Genomic DNA, 19665 nt, shown 5'->3' with positions numbered 1-19665 from the left:
GATGCATCATGTCAGCAACAAAACTGATGTCAGGTGAAACTCAGAATTAAACTGGTTTTTTTGTGTTACAAGATCTGGATTTTACTCCGTTGCAGTTGCCAAAAAGGAACTCTTTAAAGTCAGTATTTCTGATAAATATTAAAAATAGTAGCTCTGCCTTTTGTTGCCATAAGTAATGCATTACAGGACTTCTCTGTAGTGAAATGTGAGTTTTTCTCTGGATGCTTTTCCTAGCAGAGAGTGTTTTTCCTGAGTGAATGCCAAGTCAATATCAAGTCAACAAATTCGAGCATCTCACTGAGCACAGGACAGCAAAAACTGAAGTCAAGCAGACTATAAAGTACGAATTCTGTTAAATCCTGTAATTCACAGCCCAGTTTTCTCTCCTCCCGCTGCCATTTCCCAGCCAGGAGCCCCCAGATAACCAGCCACTTGCAGGGTCTCGTGGAGTAAAGTCGCGACAAGGCAGCACTGGTTAGGAGGTGGCAGTGGAAGAAACTTTGATGTTTTCTTGGCTGGGGTCGTGCAGCTCTCAAGGGACATGTATGAACTTGTTGGGAACGCAGGGATGGGGTGAAATGTGTGGCCCAGAGAAAGGTAACGGCAGTGGTGGAGCTGAGGATGCAGTAAGGAGTGATTTGCAGGGAGGAGTGATGGTGATTGTGATGTGAGATGGGGGGCAGAAGGGCTTGCAGGCATGAACACTCCCAGGGACTCACGCTGACAGGGACAAACCTAATTAGCTCCAACTCTGATTAGTGCTTGTTTAAAGCCTCCCCTCCAGGGCTGCTCTCTGCATGATACTGTACATGAGACTGCAAGTTTGTTTTCAGCAGAAATTGTGCTTTGAGAGCATGAGAAGGGATGATCCTAACTGAGGAGGTTTAAGCATCAGACTTTAACCCAATGCTGAGGTGAGCCATTACCAAGTCCACAGATACACCAAACAGCAGTGTCTACTTTACACCGCCTGCTGCTTTGCACAGAAATTACAAGCTGTATTGTTTCCTTAAAAGAAGGAGACTTTAAACCAAAAACTGATCTTGAATTAGAAGTTTAGCTTCAACTTTTCAGACACTGCTATCAAGAAAAGTCCATGTACCCTATGCTTGTGCTCCTCTGTGTCAAGCCTTTCCCTCTGCAAGCATCAAAAGCTGTGGGCTGCTGGGGTTTTGATCTCTGAAGTGAAGGAACTTTACTCACGAAAGAGGCAGACGGTGTGGTGCTGTAGGGTGCATGACCATATAAAGTGTTCAAGTGGAAAAATTGGTTAGTTCATGACTCCTTCATGATTCATGGTTTCCTTCCAGTCATTACTCTGGTCCAGTGTCATTCTCGTATGTATGTAGCTCCAGAGCTGTGGAGGGGAACAGCAGTAAGTTTGCTGGTGCTTCCTTCAGTGGGCTGCAAGCTAGTTTAGACACTTCCAATGTTGTGAGATAAAATCTTTGGCATAAAATTTATGGGAAAATAGAGTTGCAGGGAAACGTTCAATAGGGCTCGCTGAGCAAGAATCTTCTTGTTCTCTAGGAATTTCCACAGTTTATGTTTCTGCCCGGCGTGTGTACAGGGGGTGGTAACAGAAAGGAGATTTTCTGTCTTGGCAGGACAGTGACTGGTGGCTGCCTCCATAAACCTTGTGGGTATCTGTAGCCTAGACATGTTTTAAGAGCTTGCATGCTTGGGAAAATAGCATTCAGTAATCACAAGATTAATTTCTAATGAAAAGAAGTTAGTAATACTAAGAATCAAACTTACTAAAAAATAAAATTTATCTGTAAAGGCGGAGGCAAGGCACTGGTTTGCCTGCCTTTCTCTAATAAAACCAGTATTGAAAGAGTTAAAGTGATCTTTAGATGACTCTGTTAACCCAGGGGTAGCAGAGTCCCTTTCCAGGAATGCAGGGTGGAGAGGAAATCCACTGCTTTCTCCCCTTTGGGCCGTGTTTCACACCAACTCCCACTCTTATCAGAAGCTGATGTATTTAGTGACTCCCTCTCCTGCCTGGGTGAGCTGGAGGCAGGAGCGGTTTTTGAAAGAGCGACTCAGAGCCCAGAGCATCAGCAGGACCGGGAGCCCGGCCAGGCGTGGCTGAGCTGGGGAGGCTTCACCCAGCACCTCCCGGGCTGCCAGAGTTCCTCTCCTGCACGAGGACCCGCAGACAGCCCTTGGCAGGAGCAAAGGAAACCGAGGCAGCAGCTGGCCCATCCTAGCCATACACCTTAGAGCAGAGAAGTTCAAGGTTGGTAAGTTTGCAGCTGGTACAAAGTACAGCTCAGCTTGTAAAGCATAAAGGATCCTGTGGGCAGTTTGTGTTGCAATGTGCTTGGCATTATCAAGTAGAAACCTTAGTTAAAATTTAAGACAGTGATAACGTGGATATGATTTTACCTGTTACAAGTCACTTATTTTGAGTTACTACCTAGGTCTGGTCACTATCAATGTTATTTACCAAACATGAATATTTGATGTGCTTTAATCAGGCTTTCCTAAATATTTAGAAATATGCTTGATCTTTAGGAATTTTAGTTCTGATTTTGCCTTACTTCAGAGAAATGTAATGCTATAAGAACTATCAGAAGCCTGTAATGAAGTAATTAGAAGTCCCTTCTACTAGATGGGGCAGGGGTGGGATAGGTGTTGGATGGTTACTAGTGGTCAGTGACTTGAATTGGTGTTAACTCAGATTTTTCCTTTTTGTCATTACTGAGGTTTCTGCACTGCCTGCTAGGCAGATGTTCAGCCTGTTTTGTCTGTATCTCTAAAATGTTTGGTTACATTCCTCAGGCATAAGTCTGGTTATTTTGCTAGTACACTTTTTGATGTAGCTAATCATACTGGCTCACATTCTTTATAACTGATGCAGTAATAACAAATTCATTTACTATATCTGGAAAAGTCTGGGACAGACAATTTAGATATTGCTTTGGAAGATTTTGGCTTCGCATTTTCAAATCTAATTTAAACTAATGCACGGGTTGAAAGTTGACACTTCTTCCAGATTCCACCCAGCAAAAACTTTCCCAAAGTTACATCTATGTAGGCAAATCCAGGAGCTGGTCTTTTGAGTTCATCTCATGCTCTAGCCTTAATTTTGCCACAGTGGCAGTTGCTGGGCTTGTTTCAGTGCTGCCTGCAGAAGAGCAACTGAAATGGAGATTTGATTGTAACTAGGGCCAGGGCCACAGTTTTGTAGATACACTGGTTTAAACTTTAGTGCGGAGACTAAGAAGTGAAGATTTATGTTCCTTCCCCAGCAGGTTCAAATTACTTCTTTTCAGGGGCTGGTTAATTTATACCATCCTTTCTCTTTAAATATAACTGAAGTTTTCAAACCAGTTGTGTGGGGTAGGTTAAACTGGATTGTACTGAGAACATGAGTCATTACAGATCATCTCTGCTCTTTGGGTGGATACTGAAACCCAGAGGGCTTGACAAATTCAAATAGCTGCAGGACTTCCCCTTTTGTTCCTTTCCAGGAAAGGATCCTTTCACCTGCTCACCCAGCAACTGTTAGAACTGTTCATTTATAGCCTGCACCTAGTCATTTGGGATGAAGGCTGCAGCAGCTTCAGCAGGTTTTCAGCTCTTGGAAAAGTAGGTAGGGAATGTGTTAATCGTTGCCATCAGCACTGACTACTCCTCCTTTTGGGCAATCAGGGGGTTGCTGTCTTGTGAAGATTTCTATTGTGGTTGATGTGACTCAGCTTCCTTTTCCCCCCCTCTGACTGGAGGATTTCACAGTGTTTAGAGTTTGCCAGGGGCATGATGGAGACTGGCAGTTCCCTTGAGCTGGCAGGTCCCCAAGTCCCTCACCATGCTGTGCCACTCAGAGATGGGCAGAGTCAAAGCATCCGCTGTGCCACAGCAAATCTGTCCCAGTTGTTCTCACTCGGCTGTTTGTCAGGCACTGGGCAGCTGGATGCAGCTCAGGGAGGACAAAGCAGATCAGTTTGGACAGAGCAGGTGAGGGGCTCAGTGACACGGGCATTGTACAGCAGTTGTTTAAGATATGCATGCAGGGCTAATTTTAAACACTGGTTTCCTGAAGCTTCTAAGAAGTGGAAGTGGTTAAACTCAAGACCAGGTTTCTCAGCTTAACTGGTACATGAATTTTCTCATTTATAGGTCTGGGTTATAAACAGCTCATCACTGCCACAATGACATCTTCGAGCTCTGCCCAGCATCCAGCAGCTGAGAATGCCTGCAGAATCGCACTCGGACAAGTAAACCAGGTAATTACCTCTCCCATTTGTCTTCACTAAAGCAGTAATTTCTTCCATCAAATCAAAGCTCCCTAAGTATATTTCAGTAATAAGAATTTAGCCTGATGGAATAGGGTTTTTACCCTGAGGGGTTGTGCTAGCTTTCACTATCAGTTCAATGATTTATGAACATTTTAAAGAGGAGGAGAGGAAAAAGCAGCTAAAACTGGCCATACAAGAAACTGTGTAATACATATTTTTGTGCCAACCCTATACTTGAAGAATTCCACGTACAGCATTCCTCCTAGTGCTGGATTCTGCGACAGTTGTGTTGGAGCTTTTTAACCTTGTATGCCAGACTTTGTCCAGTCAGTAATGTATCCCCGTGCCTTCTCTGGGGACAGCTTAGGTAAGTATTGAACATGTCGTCCTCCTGTTATCAACTGTTCCTAGTGTGTCCATGGAACAAGCAGCATTTGTAGCTGCAGGCCAAGGTCAGCGTGGCAGGTGCGTGGTTTTGAGTATAGAGGTCTGGCTCTGTCGCACCATGTTGACAGCCAGTGAAATTTGCAAACAATAACTGGAGAAATCTGGTCTAAAAATCAGGAAGGTTTCTTTAAGACAGGCATCCAACCTCCCAGAGCCAATTCATTGTAAAAAGCATCTCCACAATACGAGGGGATGTGGCAGGAGCGGAAATAAACTGATGGGAAGTTAAGAGATCCTCCCATTTGAGGCTTAATTTAGAAGCTTTGAAATGTAGCCAAGTTCTGTGCAGAAATGATGTATGTGCTTATTTATACAGCTCACTCTGCATGAAAAATAAGTAAATAGGCTCTGATATTAGTAGCTAGCAAAATATTGATTGTTAACACTCAGTGTGGAATAAACACTTCCATTTTGTCTGTACTGTAGTAGCTAAGGGCTCATTTTAAAATCATCAAGCTAACTAGGTTGCTTCTTTAATCAGAAAGAGATGCATAAGAAGTTACTTCAAAATCCATTTGAGAGTGGTCATTACAGCAATGAATGAATGCAAACACATAATTTCATCTTATTAAAAATCATGTGCTGATACAAGCACTTATTGGAGTTGTGCTGAGCTTTCTCCTCACGAAAAGCTGTTCTTGAGAAAGAGACTTGGGGCTGGACACGAGCTGTTCTGTTTGAGCTTGAAAATGCATTTAACAAATGTAATAATGAGAAAACAGGCAGACCAGACACATTCACAGAAATGAATTTTTTACAGCATTAGAAAGCAGTGGAACAAATACCTCACCAAGAGACTGTCTGATAGCTGAGTGACAAATTACACTTGTGACAAGCAACCCAAACCTCCTCTCCTTACCTTGTGCAGGAAAATGTTGCTGCAGCTGAGGCTGGCTCTTGGGGAGATGTTGCAGGATTGCAAGCAGGCTCTGCTCTGGGAGAAGGGAAGGAGGATTGCAATTGCATTTATATAGGCAGAAAGGAGGGGTAGGTATGAGACACAGGTGGAACCCACCCAACATTGATAGGAGAAGGGCTTTCCTGGCCAGCACAGGTTACATGCCTTGTCAAGGTGTAGAGGAAACAGCAGTGAACACCACGTGCTGAGGACTGGACTTTGTGTCCTGTGACAGATTGAAATGTTTTGCTGTATTGGTGTTTGATGGACAAGAAGAACAGAGGAGGAGCTTTGGTGTGCACAACGTGTGTTAGTATCCAATATTGTACACAATTGTGTGGCATTCAGAGAGTAGTGAGGGCTTTCTGATGTTTTTAGGGAACACAAGGCATCAGATCATGTGGTGGCACCCTCCTAGGAATTGTTAGAATTGTTGTGGAATAGATGAAGTAGCAGCGTAGGGGGGAAGTAGCTATTTAAAACTTGCTGATGTTTTATGTGGCATCATCTGTCTCATCTGCTACTCAAAGCCGCTTGGGTGTGTGGGTGAAACCTAAAGGGGTTGTGGAGCAGTTGCATCGTTCCCAGGGTGCTTTATATTTTATATAATAAGGATTTTGGTTGATGACTGAGATCCACAGAAAATACAGGTTCTGATCCTTGGTGTTCATTAACCACACCTTGTGTTTAATGCAGTCTTCTTCTTATGTGCCTGTTCCTGGATCCTAATAAACGCACACTCCCTAAGGTCTGTACAGAGCAGACCCAATTTGTCCACTGAACTAACTGAGAAAATTCAGACATGCTGCTCTTGAAGTGGTGATCTGAATGCACGCTCATTGCTCCTAAATGTATGACTCAGTACATTTGGCTTGTCCCTGCGTAGGACTCCATACCAAGGGTCTGAGTTTCTAATCTTCCCTCAGCAGGATGAATGACATCAAAGTTAATGTGACAATGTCAGTGATTAAAGCCTTTAGAGCTGGCTGCCCAAATTCCTTGGACTTTTTTGTCTTGCACTAGAGTCAAGAATGACTGTGCTGATTTTCAGTCCTTGTAACTTCTTTTTAAGCATCTGTCCATGCAGATTACTTGTAAAAAAGCACACCAGCCTTCAGCAGTTTAGCCTGAGGCAAGCAGTGTTTCCTCCTGACCTCCAATTCCTGCAGGTTGTCAGCTCTGTGCTTGCTGTGAGCCTTGCACAGGTTGGCTTGGGCACCTTGGGTTTGCTAGCTGTGGTATGCAGGCATGGATGCCAGGGTGATGGGCTTTCTCTCAGCAGGGCACTGCTCCATGTCATTCAAACAAAACTCTCTCCTTTGTGTTTTAGGTGCGACCCAAACTGCCGCTTCTGAAGATTCTGCAGGCTGCAGGCGCCCAAGGTGAAACCTTCACGCTGAAGGAGGTGGGCTCAGTTTCTAGGCACTGAAGCTGTGCCTGTCCCTGGTTGTCTGGGAGGGAAGGGATGGGACTGGCTTTTAATTCTTCCATACTTTTGAAGCCCTGTCTGCAAAACAGGGACACCTTACCCGTAGGGCTGTTGTGATTTGTCTGGAGAGCCCCTGGAGGAACTGGAATAGGAGTGTGAAATATTAAAGAAAATTATTTATCCTGGAAAATCAGAAACCTCTTTAGGGAAAGGAGAGATGGGGTGGCCACATTCCTGAGAACATGTAGGACATTCTGTTCAATTGTCTTGCTCTCTGCTCAGTGTGTGAAAGCCTTAAAAATCGAATTCTACTTGATATTTTTCTTTAACTTTCCTTTGAAATGGCTTGTCAGCTAAACCTAAGAGACCCTGTGAATTCATTTATTTTAAGATTAAAAGGCAATATGTGTACAAGATTAAAAATATGACACTGACTGTGATTTACAAGAGTATCCTGTCTGCAAAGAATTAAATGCAGTGGTTTTTCATTATAAATGTGTCAGATATTCCTGCAGAGCCTTGTGACTTTCTTTAAACACTTATGCATTTAAATAACTTATTTAGCTTCTAAAATTTTTTGCAAAAACAAATTGAATGGTTTAAATGGGGGGAGTTGAGTATTAGATGCAGGTTACTTGTCTAAATGAACATTTTAACTCAGTTAAGTCAGTTTTTTCTGCAGCAAATGGAGTACTGTTAGCAACTTTTTGGTGACATTGTCATTCAGGAGGGTCACTTTGGTGGGTAAGGTGGGTGGAACTTGCCTGTATTGTGCTTAATGCACTTTGCTTTCTCCTCTTGTACTCTGGATTCCTCACTGTAGCTGGCAGTCTCTGCTAGCTCTCGGAGGATGTTTCCTCTCCATCTTTCTTTGTGATACGAATACACTTATTTTTGCATCTTGCAAATTTTCTCACGAGGGACAGCACTGTAATTTGTGGTCATCCTTATACTTTTAACTGGGGATACCTCCTGCCTCCTCTCCACTCATTTCCTTCTCTTCTTTCCTCTGAGTTGAACAGCAGCAGTCTCCATCTGCAGCTCTCACTGGGGAAGGTGTTGTCACCTGTGTCGTGTTTTGTTTTAGTCTGAGGTAGCAGTGGCTTCTGTTTATCCATCTTCAACTCACTTTTCCATTTTACCAAGGGTTAATTGTGAAAAACCTTGTAGCAGTATAGTTTCCAGGGTCTTTGGTGGTTTGTTTTCAACTGCAAATATGGCTAATCATATGTTATGTATCCACAGGTTATGCATTACCTGGGACAGTATATAATGGTGAGGCAGCTGTATGACAAAAGACAGCAGCACATGGTCTATTGCGGAGGAGATCAGCTGGGAGAGCTGCTGGGACTGGAGAGCTTCTCTGTAAAAGATCCCAGGTAGGAAAAAGTGACCTTTAATGTATGTTATATTATAGAGGTTGCTGAGACAGGAGACTCTTGGTGTCACTGTTTCTGTTCACTGTCGCATAAACCTCTGTGAATACCAAGTGCCCTGCTCAGTGGCTTGTTGGTAATGCATTTGACAAGTTTGAGTGTAGCTCCTTGGTTCTGAAGAGCCAGTTCTGAATGGTCCAGGCAGTGAGCTGCTTGAGGTGACATCTTTTCTCCCTTTCATTTCTGCATCTTCTCAGGCCCTTGATCTCACACTTGAGTGAAAGTCTGCATCCTTCAGTTAAGTTCTGAGCTAGACTTCCCTGTAGCAAGCATTTGGGAGTGGCAAAAAATCCCCACTGCAGTTTCCAGTGTCTCTGAATAATAAAAGAGAATTTCTGTCCCTGGTTTAAAAGGGTAATGATGTTTGGTTTTGTGAGTATACTCAACTGTCGCCTTCTTTCCCACAGCCCAGTCTATGACATGTTGAAACGGAACCTGACTTCTGCTGCCATGGCAGGTAGGTTTGTCACAGTGTGGGCAAGTGTATTCAATATAGTGTTGATGTAACTTGGGTAAGTAATGATATCCAGAGAAATGTTTCTGAAGTTGGAACAAACTGCTAATGAAGGTTTTGATAAGACAATCTCTTTTGAGTATATGTCTTTTCTGTGTGTCCATCATCAGTAACTGTGATTTGAAATCAGTTAGCTGTGCAAGTAACTGCCTGTCACCAATGGCCAAACCTCGGAGCAGCAGACACACTGTCTGGAAGCACAGTGGCAGAGCTAAATACTGTGGATGTAAAAATCAACATGGCTGAAGTATTCCATTCAAATCATTATTGATTTCTCAAGTCTTTTCTCAGTTTCATAGCATGCTGCGACTATTCAGTCTCACCTTGTTTTATACTTTCATAATCTTGAGAGTGAATGTAAGAGTGCTGGAAACCCAGCCTAGTTCTGCAAGACAAAGAGGTCTGGACTTTAATCAAATGCTTGAATCTTTAAAGGTCATTGCTACTTTCCTGGCTCATAAGAGAAATCAAATCTATCTACATCAAAAGTCCTTCAGTCATAAATTAAAATTTATTCTTAAATTAATCTCAGCTGATGGCCTCCTTGCAGCCAGTTTCCATTGTACAGCTGGTAATCTTCATTTGAAAAAAACCTTTTGATAAAACTGCAAGTGCAAATCATGAGGGAGCTGCACCGGGAGACTTGTGGAGGCTTGTGCCGTGCTTCCTGGGGTGTCTAAGCAGACGGTATGGACTTAGTTCTTCATAAGAGCTTAGTCTATATTTGCACACATACATAAAAGCTTGTGCAAATTTCAAAACTGTTTGAGACACCAGAGCCCTCAACTGCTTAGTCCTCTGCTCTGAGCCATGTGTTGGTGCCTCTGAGGTCCCCCTCCTTTTTCTATTTATATAGAAGATTCTTCCTAAGCGGACTCTCGCCTACACACGTTACCTACAGAATAACTGTGTGAGTGCTGTTTCCCTCGCTGGTGATGCCCTGGCCTCTTCCCTGTAGGCAGTGTATGTGGAGAGCAGAGGATCCCAGCGAACACTCTCCTCTGCTGCCCTGTCCCCTTCTGCCTGGTGTGTGCCTGTGCGCGTGTGACTGGGTGTGCATGGCTGGTGTAACTTCTTTAAAACCTGCCAAAGGAAATACTGTTCCTTTAGGGAGACGGTCACTGAGTTATACCACAGTGTCTGCGTGTGTGTGCGTGACTATAAAACGAAACAAGCTTGGCAGACCAGACCTTTAATGAATACATAGTAAGGATGACTCTAGGCATTGTTTTTCCTTCATCGCAACATAGGAATAACTAGAAGTGCAATAGGGCTTAAAGAGGTCTTCATGTTTCAGGTTTTGTAATAGCTGCCTGTATTCATTAGCCAAATCAGTGCTTATCAGCACATCATTGTGCAGATCATCTCAGCCGCTTCTTTAAAGTACACTTGTAGAAAGAAAAGTGACTGCAGTACATCTTGGTAGTAAAGACTAAGCTCTTAACATAGTGCTTTTTATTAGGTGGTGTCCTTACTTGGCGAGCTTTCACTCTGACTCACGTGAGGTGTATTTAGGAATTCCTCACTTCAAGGACATTCTGTGTTCAGTTCCTAGTATATGTTTGGAAAAAGGAAGCCTTCCAATAAGTGTGGTGTCTTTTCACACAGTGTTTAAGGCTAGTTTGCATTGTTTATAAGGTGTTAGAAGGATGAGTCTTTACCTCTTCCAATGCCCCTGCAGAGCCAAAGCCGTTATGGATGAGCCATTTGGCTTCTGTTTTCCTTCAGGTATTAATCAGTGACTGCAGAAGCTGCAGAGTAAGAAAAGGGAAGAAAGAAAGCTGAACTAGTGCGGGGAGGGCAAAGAATATGAGATAGAGCCATATCATTTTGTGGTCCTGTGTTTTGGTCCATTTTATGGACCACTTTGTGGTCCACTTTTCTGCCTACAACAGCTTTTTTCAGTATCATCATATTAGTGCTGTGGTTCATGGTATGAATCAGACTGTTCACATCTCCCTGGCATTCAGCGGGGGATTTTTCTACTAAATTGAAAGGGGAGCAAGCAGGAGCCAGCCTAGCATCTTTTGTTCTCCAGCAAGTCATTCTGTTTAAAGGGTAGACCTCCTAAGTGCAACTCTCCTATTACGTAGAAAGATCTCAAACTTCATTGTTCTTGCTATTTAGGTTGGCCTTTTAATTAACTCTTGGGGCCAGCATAATCATGTAGATTAAATTGTGTTATAGATGTGTAAACAGTCACCCAGGAAAGAGCTTGCTGTGTATGGAATTTTCCCTTCTTTATTCTAGTGATTGTTCTTCATGCCCACACCCTTTAAGAAAGGTGTTTTTCCTGTCTCAGCCTAAGCTGAAAGAGGTGGTGTTCTTGGGTGTTTATAAAAATCTTACCTTCTCTCTTCACCTTCTTCAGCATGGACCTGATCCAGCCTTCAAGTGAGTGTCCTCACCCTCTGCTGTTGCTCTGGGTTTCTGCCTCCGTGCAGATCTCCTGTGTAAAGGACCTAAAACTTGCCATGGCAGGACAGCCTGTAGGAAAAAAGAATAGTTTTTCACATTGGGAGGAAAGTTCTTACGTGCTGTGAGGTTTCATCAAGCTTTATCTCCAAGAAGGCACTGACTCTGTATTCCATAGGCTAATGCCTCCATACGTACCTCGCAAAGCCTAGGGAATACTGGAGTAATGCCTCTAGGAGATGGCCAGCTTTGTAAGGAGGAAAGGGCTCTGTTTCTCTTAAAGGGTTACTTTAGAAGTCTGCCAAGCCTGGCTCGTTGGTTGCTTGTTGAAGACCCTCTGTGTTGTGAGAATGGTTATTACCAGGGAAGGTTTTTTCTTTTGTTTTACCTGCCATCTAGATGCTGCACAGAATCTCGCAAAGGAACAGAGCGTCGATAAGCCAAGCCAAGACCAGCTGAAGGTAAACCCACTGCCTGGTGGTTTCTTTTGTTGTACAGAGTGCCCCTTCTCTGTACCTGTGCATGGTGGACTGCCAGAACTTTGTGCTGCTTGGCTGCCAGGTCCTCACCTTCCTGAAAAGTTCTTGGAGTCCACAGAGCAGGGACAGAGTGACCCTTCTCTGTTCTCCTCATAACAGAGTACCAGTCTCTGAGCGCGTTTTTCTGGGGTGTAGCACTTCTAGTCCTCAGTTCCTCCAGCGTGCTCTGTATTTTCATGTCTTTACCCCCCCCCTTCTCTCCCATCTCCTCTCTGAGTAGGAATTGCCAAATAATTAAGCTTTCTAAAATGTGTGGACAAGTTTTGTGTTTAGTAGGATTGTTTTCAGAAGCTTCCAGTCAGAATCTGAAACCTAGGAAAAATCTTTGCACATTCAAACTTGTTTCCAGGTGTGTTTTGGGATGAAGGTGGTCTGATCCGGGAGGTGTCTGTTCACACTGGGGGCCAGAAAGTCACAAAGATCACAGTACTGCTGCATTAAAGATGGCAACTTTTGGACTTTTGCCAACCTTAAGATTTTTCCTAGGTTGTAAGTATATTGTTTGTGCTGATTACAGATGCATTAGCCTTCTTAAAGGGTTAATAGTGTGTAGTTTTTGTTCAAAAACTTTTATTTCTTTTCATAACTTCTTGTTCTTGTACTGCAGCTGGTGACTCGGAATGGAAGTGCTACATCCCCTTGTCTCTATAAGCTCTGATGGACTAACATCTGTTTTTTCCTTCCTTCATGCAGTTTAGCCATCAAGAAGGTTCTGACACTGGCATCATGGAGGGTGACAGCAATGCTTCTGCTTTGTCTACCTCAGAACAAAAATGTGAGAATTATGAAGGTGAGTGCCAGCTTTTCTGTAGTAACACAACATGTACGAGCTTTTCTTCTTCTTCAGTGTGACATGTGGAGCTCTGCATCAGCAAAATGCTGGGGGAGGGTGTTGGGAGACTAATAAAAACCTGTTGTGGAATATAATCTTTAAAAATCATCGTTTTATGCTAAAGATCGAGAGAACTGTACATGTTCGCAAAGGCATTTTATGATAGATGTGTTTTCTAGCTTGGATACTTGGTCTCATAAATAAACAAACATGTTGAATAAAATGGCAGGTTAAGCCCCAAAAGCACATCTGTCACTAAACAATGCCATGAAAAATCTTACAGACCTTGCTGAAGGGTATTTTAAATGGTGAAATTATACTTGTATCTATTTATCTTCCCCAGGGACTCTCACCTCTGATTACATAGAACACAGCCTGAGCCATCTGCGGTCATTACCTGCAAACCAATCAGGGAACTGAATAACAATGGCATTTTTTTTCTGTCCAGCTTAAGTGTAATACAGCTTCTTCATATTTAGACAATTCCTTTGTTTTAATGTCTGGGGATTTCTTGCTGGTTCACTCATATGGATTTCTGATGTTATGGATGCAATTTTCCTGTTTTTCTACTTTCTATTCTCACATCGTTCTCATATCAAGGAACCTAATTTGTAAAACCAAATCTTCTTTGCAAGCGTGGGTATTTCCAGATCAAATGACAGCAGAAGATATTTTCCTGGCTGCATGTACAAAGGCAGTAGAAACAGTCCTTGTCTGTGCCTTTGAAACTCTTGGCACTGAAGAGAGAGAGATTCAAGGTTATCTTGAAATTCAGACTGCTGAGTTTAGGATCATAGACTGAATTGCATAGGCTAAAAAGGAGGCTGGACCATGGGGATACAGAGGATGGATTCTTACCTTCCTGCTTCCTATTTTGAGCCTGGTTTTGGAATTCAGGAGCTCCCATCACTAGAATGAACCAAATTCAGAGCAGTTCTTTCTGCATCTTAAGTCACTCAAGAAATCTCAGTGTTGACTTGGGTAGAGCTGTGAAAGAAGTGTTTGTGTTTCTGTGTTGAGTCTTAAAATTAAGGTAAAGCTAAAGAGAACCTGTACCGTTATAGAGACACTGGGAACACTGGGATGCTTCTCTGAGCTCTGATGGCTGTGCAGTGACTATTTTGTCAGGTTCACTTGGGTAGATATGCGAGTACAGGTGTGCGGCAGATGTAACATTTCAGTACGCTCGTACAAACCCCAAAGCTCTTGCAGTAACTGGCTGTACGGAGGAAGAAAGATGTCTGAAATCGGATGGGGCCAAATTTTTCTCTGCTAGTCTCTTCAATAATGTAGGTGTGGCATGACTTAGATTCTACTTGGCTCTTACAGACAAAGACTTAATAGAAAACCTCTCTAAAAGCAAGAAGCCTAAACTGGACCTAGTGTTTGAGGAATGGGATGTAGCTGGTCTTCCATGGTGGTTTTTAGGCAACCTCAGAAGCAATTACAAGTCCAGAAGTAATGGATCAACAGATATTCAGACTAACCAGGTGTGTAGACATTTTAAATAGGTGCACTGTATTCTTTTCCTCTCCTCTTTTGGGTTCCAAATAAATAAAATGTTCTTTCTTTCCCCTTCCCATTCCAGGATTTTCAGCCTCTCCCTTGTGTGTTCCTGTCCCAGCCTTTCACATCAGGTGGTTGGTTACCTTTAGTGTTCTTACATAAATTAGGCGCTCTCCGAAGGTTGTGTGCAGCCATTGGAGATCCTTCTGCACTCCAGAGCATTGGTTGTATTTCAGGAGTTGCCCCTCTTCTGGGTTGAAAGCTGTTAGGTGGTGCAGATGGCTGTAGCGTGGTGGCCAGCTGCTGTATGGCCGGCTAGCAAGGGGAATGAGCACTGTGCTGCTCGCCAAAAGGGGTGTCTGGGAGAGCAGTGAGCTGCTCCTTTCTCTTCTGGGGTGACTGAGAAGGCTCTTAGTGAGGAAGAGGGGAGAGGCGTTTGCTGTGGTGATGGCTGCGGTGCTGGTCCTCCTGCTGCTGCTGACCTGAGCATCAAGTGGTCTCGTGTGTTTCTTCTCCAACAGGACATAGACACTGCCATTGTTTCGGATACTACTGATGACTTGTGGTTCCTCAATGAGTGCCCGTCGGATCAGAGCAGCGCTGCAGTCAAGGTGGAATTGGTTGACTGCGAGGAAGTGAAGGAAGGTGACAAAAAGGTACCTGTCCAAACAGCCACAGTGCGTGTGTTCCACAGGTTGGCTTTGCTTAATTGATCTCACGGAAGTGCAAAATCTTTTGCTTTTCATCTGCCTTTTGGCATGTATTTTCAAGGCACAGGCTTCATTTAAAATTAATTAAAACTCCAGCAGCAACTTCATTGCTAGACAATATCTTCAAGATTAATAAATGAAAAGACTTGAAGAGGAAAATCTCCATTTATGTTGTGTTAGCATTCAGCGTAAGCCTGCTAGCTGAGGTGGTGTAAGATTGGTCACAAAAGTAATTAATTAAATGTGTATTAAAAGGATTGAGTTCATTATTTCTTCCATGGAAATCTGTAGGATTGCTCAGGTGCATGTGTTTGTATTTGTATGATTCTTGAGTACATCAAAGAGAAGTTTTGAATTGACCAAAAGAGTATTACCTAGTGATAGTTGTTGACAATATAGCTAGATACCATACATAAAATGGCTCTTCATTCACTTATAGAAATTGCTTAATTATCATGGCAATTATATAGTCATTTTAGTTTTGGGGTTCAGTGGCAGGCACATCATAAATACAGATTATTGTGCCCCTCTAACAACATTTCCCTTCTTTCCAGGTGACCGAGGATGCATGTGTGCATGACGTTGAGAATTCTCAATGCTTAAGTGATGACACAGATACAGAAGCTGCTTCTGAGGTAGGGGTAGCCAAATTCTCTTCAGGCTTTCCGAGGTGCCGAGGAGCAAAATAGCAATCACACATTCACAAACTTATACTCGGTAATCGATGTCCTTTTTTGTTGAAGCCTCTTTGCTGCTTTTGAGTCATACACAGGAATACACTAACTTGCTGCTGTTTTTGTCTGCTTCAATCATTCCTCAGGACTGCTGGCAATGCACCAAATGCAAGAAATTTAACTCTCCAGGCAAACGGTACTGTTACCGCTGCTGGGCCTTACGGAAAGACTGGTACTCAGATTGTCCCAAACTGGCTCATTCTCTTTCTCTGTCCAACATCGATGCTATGCAAAACAAAAATGATGATGAAGGGATAGATGTCCCAGACTGCCGGAGGACTATTTCTGCTCCAGTTGGCCAACCCAAAGACCTGTACGTGCTAGAAAACAAATCACACGTAGATCCCTGCAGCTCTATTGAGTCTTTGGATTTGGCACGAGAATGTGAAAGCAAGGAGTCTCTGCTGCATTTCACTGAGCGTAAAAAGGAAGAAGAAATACAGTCTTTAGAGAGTATAAAAAAATTACTGAGTCCTTGCTTCTTATGCCATCACAGACCACGGGATGGGAATATTGTCCATGGAAGGACAGCTCACCTTGTGGCCTGTTTCAAGTGTGCAAAGATGCTGAAGAAGAAGAGATCACCTTGCCCAGTGTGCAGGAAAGACATTGAGATGGTGATCAGGATCTTTATGGGGTAGCTGTGCCAGTTCAGGCCTTCACCACCAAAAAATGGCACACAGATTTTCTTGCGCTCTCACAAACCTTAACTTCAGAGCTTGTCCAGTGAATACCAAAGAGAATTAGGATTCAAATCTGACCAAGAACACTGAGGAATTCTCTGCATTCAATGAAGCAGCATCCACTTTTCGATGTCCATTTAAATTAAAGCCCGTAGGGAACAGGGAGTGACCAGCACATTGGTATCAATGCTTTAGCTTTGAAATTGTCTAAATTCTTCTAATTTCAGCTCTGTAGTGTCACTAGGATTCTCTGTTCTGGCAACTGGTCCTTGCAGAAAGCAGGTTTTGGAAAGAGTTGCAGCTTTGGCTGTCGGAGTGGTGTTCTCCAGTAAGTGAAACCCTGGGCAATGCCTTCTAAGGGGGGGGTGGGAAGGGTAGACTAAACTGTTTGCAATTCAGATAAGCCATTTCCCCAAGGATCAGTTCTCCTGAGGGCAGTGAGAAGTAAATAACCTGGTTTATGAATTTCTTTTTTGTTTAATGTAGATTTGTTAGATAAAGTGAAGGTCCTCTTGCTCCCAGTCTTGAAATCAGTCCTCCCAAACTTTTCATTTGTAGCTATCTCAGGTTACATACCAGATGGCAAAAGAATAGGGTGGTTTTTTTGTTATTGGACCTTTTAATTTCTTTTTTTTTTTTCATTTACATACAGCTTTATGTCATCTTGCGTAGCTTTGATGTCCAACATTCACTCAGAATCCGGTGTGCCAGCTGGATTAAATTACAACAGCTCTGTGTGTATTTTTGGGATGTTCTCATAACTCTGTGCTTACAGCACCATTGCAACTTCTACCTGCCTCGTCTCATCAGGCCAGTTTCGCTTTAGAGTGCAGTGTGGCTTTAAAGACAGGATATGAGCCTTTGAAGGAAAGAAATAATTCCTTTAAAGCACTGATTGCAGCTGGTTGGTCCATGGGCTGTGCTTGGTGTTCGTTTCTTTAATTTTCTCTGCTGATTTTCTTTCCCTGTGATTTAACACTTCAAATCTGTTTGCAGCATTTATGTTGTCCTTCAGAGCTACGCATGGTTGCTCTACTGGCTGTTAAAACTCAGATAGAACTTGCAGTTTAAAAATGTCTAACCCTTTTCTGAGACCATATCCTAGAGTGTTCTCAGATCTTCCTCAGCCTTCCTGTTCTCCAGGGCTTTGGAGGGTCTGCATCATGCAGCAGCAGCAATAGTGACTTCACTTTTCAGGTATGCAGGCATTTGAATTCAGTACAGTGGTGTAGGATAAACCTCTAGAATTCCCTCTCTGATCTAGGAAGTACAGCTGAAGACAGGGAGAAAAAAAAAAAAAAAAAAAAAGGTAGTGCTCTTACTAGGCTGTTCCCCTTGTTATCCACACTCCGTGTGCTGGTCCAGCCCTCACAGGTCAGGTGTGCGGTGGGACGCCCCAGAACCTGCCCAGCAGAAGGTCCCAGCAAACCGCGATGTCAAAGTTCTTGTTTCCCTGCAATGATACCAGAGTAGGTGCTATATGCAATCACTGCCAAAAATCAGGTCCACTTTATATTTTGCATAGTATTGTGATTATTTCTATGTTGGCTATAATTTAGATTATTATCGTTGGCTGTTATTTACAGTTATATTTTAAAAATCGGAGGATAACGCATTGTCTGGTGTTTTAGTGCACTATCTGTAAGTCCATGGGAGGCAATCCACATGGAAAAGCTGAGCTCCCTTAACGAAAGGGCTGTTAAATTGCTGGTGATGCACTTTAATCATGCTAAGATCCGCAGCGTTACCGCCTGGAATCACAGAAGGGAGTCCCTGTCGGGTAGTTTCTTCCCTTGGCAGGTAGTTTCTTTCCTTGTAAGGGTCTTGGGCTGAGCAGGGTGCGTTGTGGCACTTTGTGGCACTTCTGAATACTGTGAATTCCCCCTTGCCCTGATTGCTTATAAAAACTGAATGTTTTGCTAAAAGCAGTTTTACTGAATTGTTCAGATCTGGCCACACTGAAAAACATGTAATTTGTGTTGACCAAAAAAAAAAAAAAAGTCAGGAGAGTTTTAAGTTCCAGTAATGGGGTTGAATATCCCTACCAAAATCCTACTGAGATCTGTAGGCAGCTTCCATTATTCCATGAAAACTGTTATCAGTGTGGCAGTTCGTGATAAAAAGCAAATCTGTGGGATCACTTTCAGCGTAACGATCTCTGTGACTTCTTGTTCAGTATAACCATGATGTTTACAACATGCATTTGTCAAGTTCTTAATTCTTTTTAACTGATAGTTAGTGGACATAAGATATCGCAATGTTACAGTTGATTTTCCTTCCTATAGCAGAATAAGCTACTGCAGTGCAAGCACCTTGTGTGTGGCTGTAACTGCCCAGGTTGTGGCTGGGGCTTGGAGGGGGGTGGGTTTAGTGCGGGAGAAGGGGGATAAGAGTGTTTTATTGCTTTAACTTAAGTCTAAGTCTAAATAAGCAGCGATTTACCAAGAACTGCTCTTCTAACACTTTTTAGGGAGTGCAGACTTGAGGTGTGGGTTGAAGAAGTAGCTCAAAGCACTCGGCTACAATACTTACGTTGCGGCGCAGATGAGATACTGGCCAGGCTGTTACTCTCCTTTTCTACAGACGCAGCAGTTAACAGGGAGCCCTAATTCAGGAACCCCCTTTTTTGGAGGAGCTGAGCATTTACCTGAGATGGGTGTGAACTCGGGTTCTCTGCATCCATCAGCGGTGTCTCATAGCGATGACAATTCTCTCTTACAGTGGTTTTATTGTGAAGTGCAATACGAGAGAAGAGGTCCTTGGTAATCTTTTGCCGTCACTGCTGCACGTCTGTTTGGAGAGGTGTTGAGCGCAGCTGTCTTTCGATGCCCAGAATAGAAAAGTTTCTCTGTTTCACTGCTTTTTTTTCTTTGTGACATTGGTTGCTGTTCCTCAGGAACCCGTTGAAATGTCACTAGCACAAGTGTAGCTGTAGGTCAGGTTTCATTTACTAGATCCCTCAGCTTTTCAGCCAGAAGTTTTGGCACCAGTTATCCCCAGAACCAGCAGATTTTTTACTTTGGTGGGTGTTTAAATACAGCATGGGAACCACGATGCTCACAACTGTACAGTGCCGTTCAGCGCATTGTAGCGCTCTGCAGCGTGAAACCATACATGTGTGTGAACTCTGTATGGCAGCCAGAGGTACACGCTTTGCATTTACTCCTGAAAATCTTTCCAGTTTAAGTGCCTCTTTTCTCAGTTACTCGCAATGACTCTTGTTTACTGATACAGCACATCAGCCATTTCTTCAGCTCTCTTCTCAGCATCCCTCC

At 43.2% G+C, this 19665-nt stretch overlaps 1 protein-coding gene across 1 annotated transcript; it reads left to right on the top strand.

The window, feature by feature from the left end:
* Nucleotides 1-4160: 4160 nt before the first annotated feature.
* MDM4 (MDM4, p53 regulator) lies at nt 4161-16348 on the top strand. Its single transcript, XM_010076357.1, is given in 12 exon segments — nt 4161-4235; nt 6923-6997; nt 8267-8400; nt 8865-8914; nt 11786-11847; nt 12619-12715; nt 14087-14247; nt 14346-14363; nt 14365-14397; nt 14785-14919; nt 15528-15608; nt 15794-16348. Coding segments are annotated over 12 exon segments (1476 nt in total).
* The last annotated feature ends 3317 nt before the right edge of the window (nt 16349-19665 follow it).

The sequence above is a fragment of the Pterocles gutturalis genome, unplaced genomic scaffold, assembly GCF_000699245.1.
Source record: "Pterocles gutturalis isolate BGI_N339 unplaced genomic scaffold, ASM69924v1 scaffold23273, whole genome shotgun sequence".
NCBI lineage: Eukaryota > Metazoa > Chordata > Aves > Pterocliformes > Pteroclidae > Pterocles > Pterocles gutturalis.
Note: the sequence above shows the minus strand (reverse complement) of the source record. Positions and strands in the feature narration are given on the sequence as shown.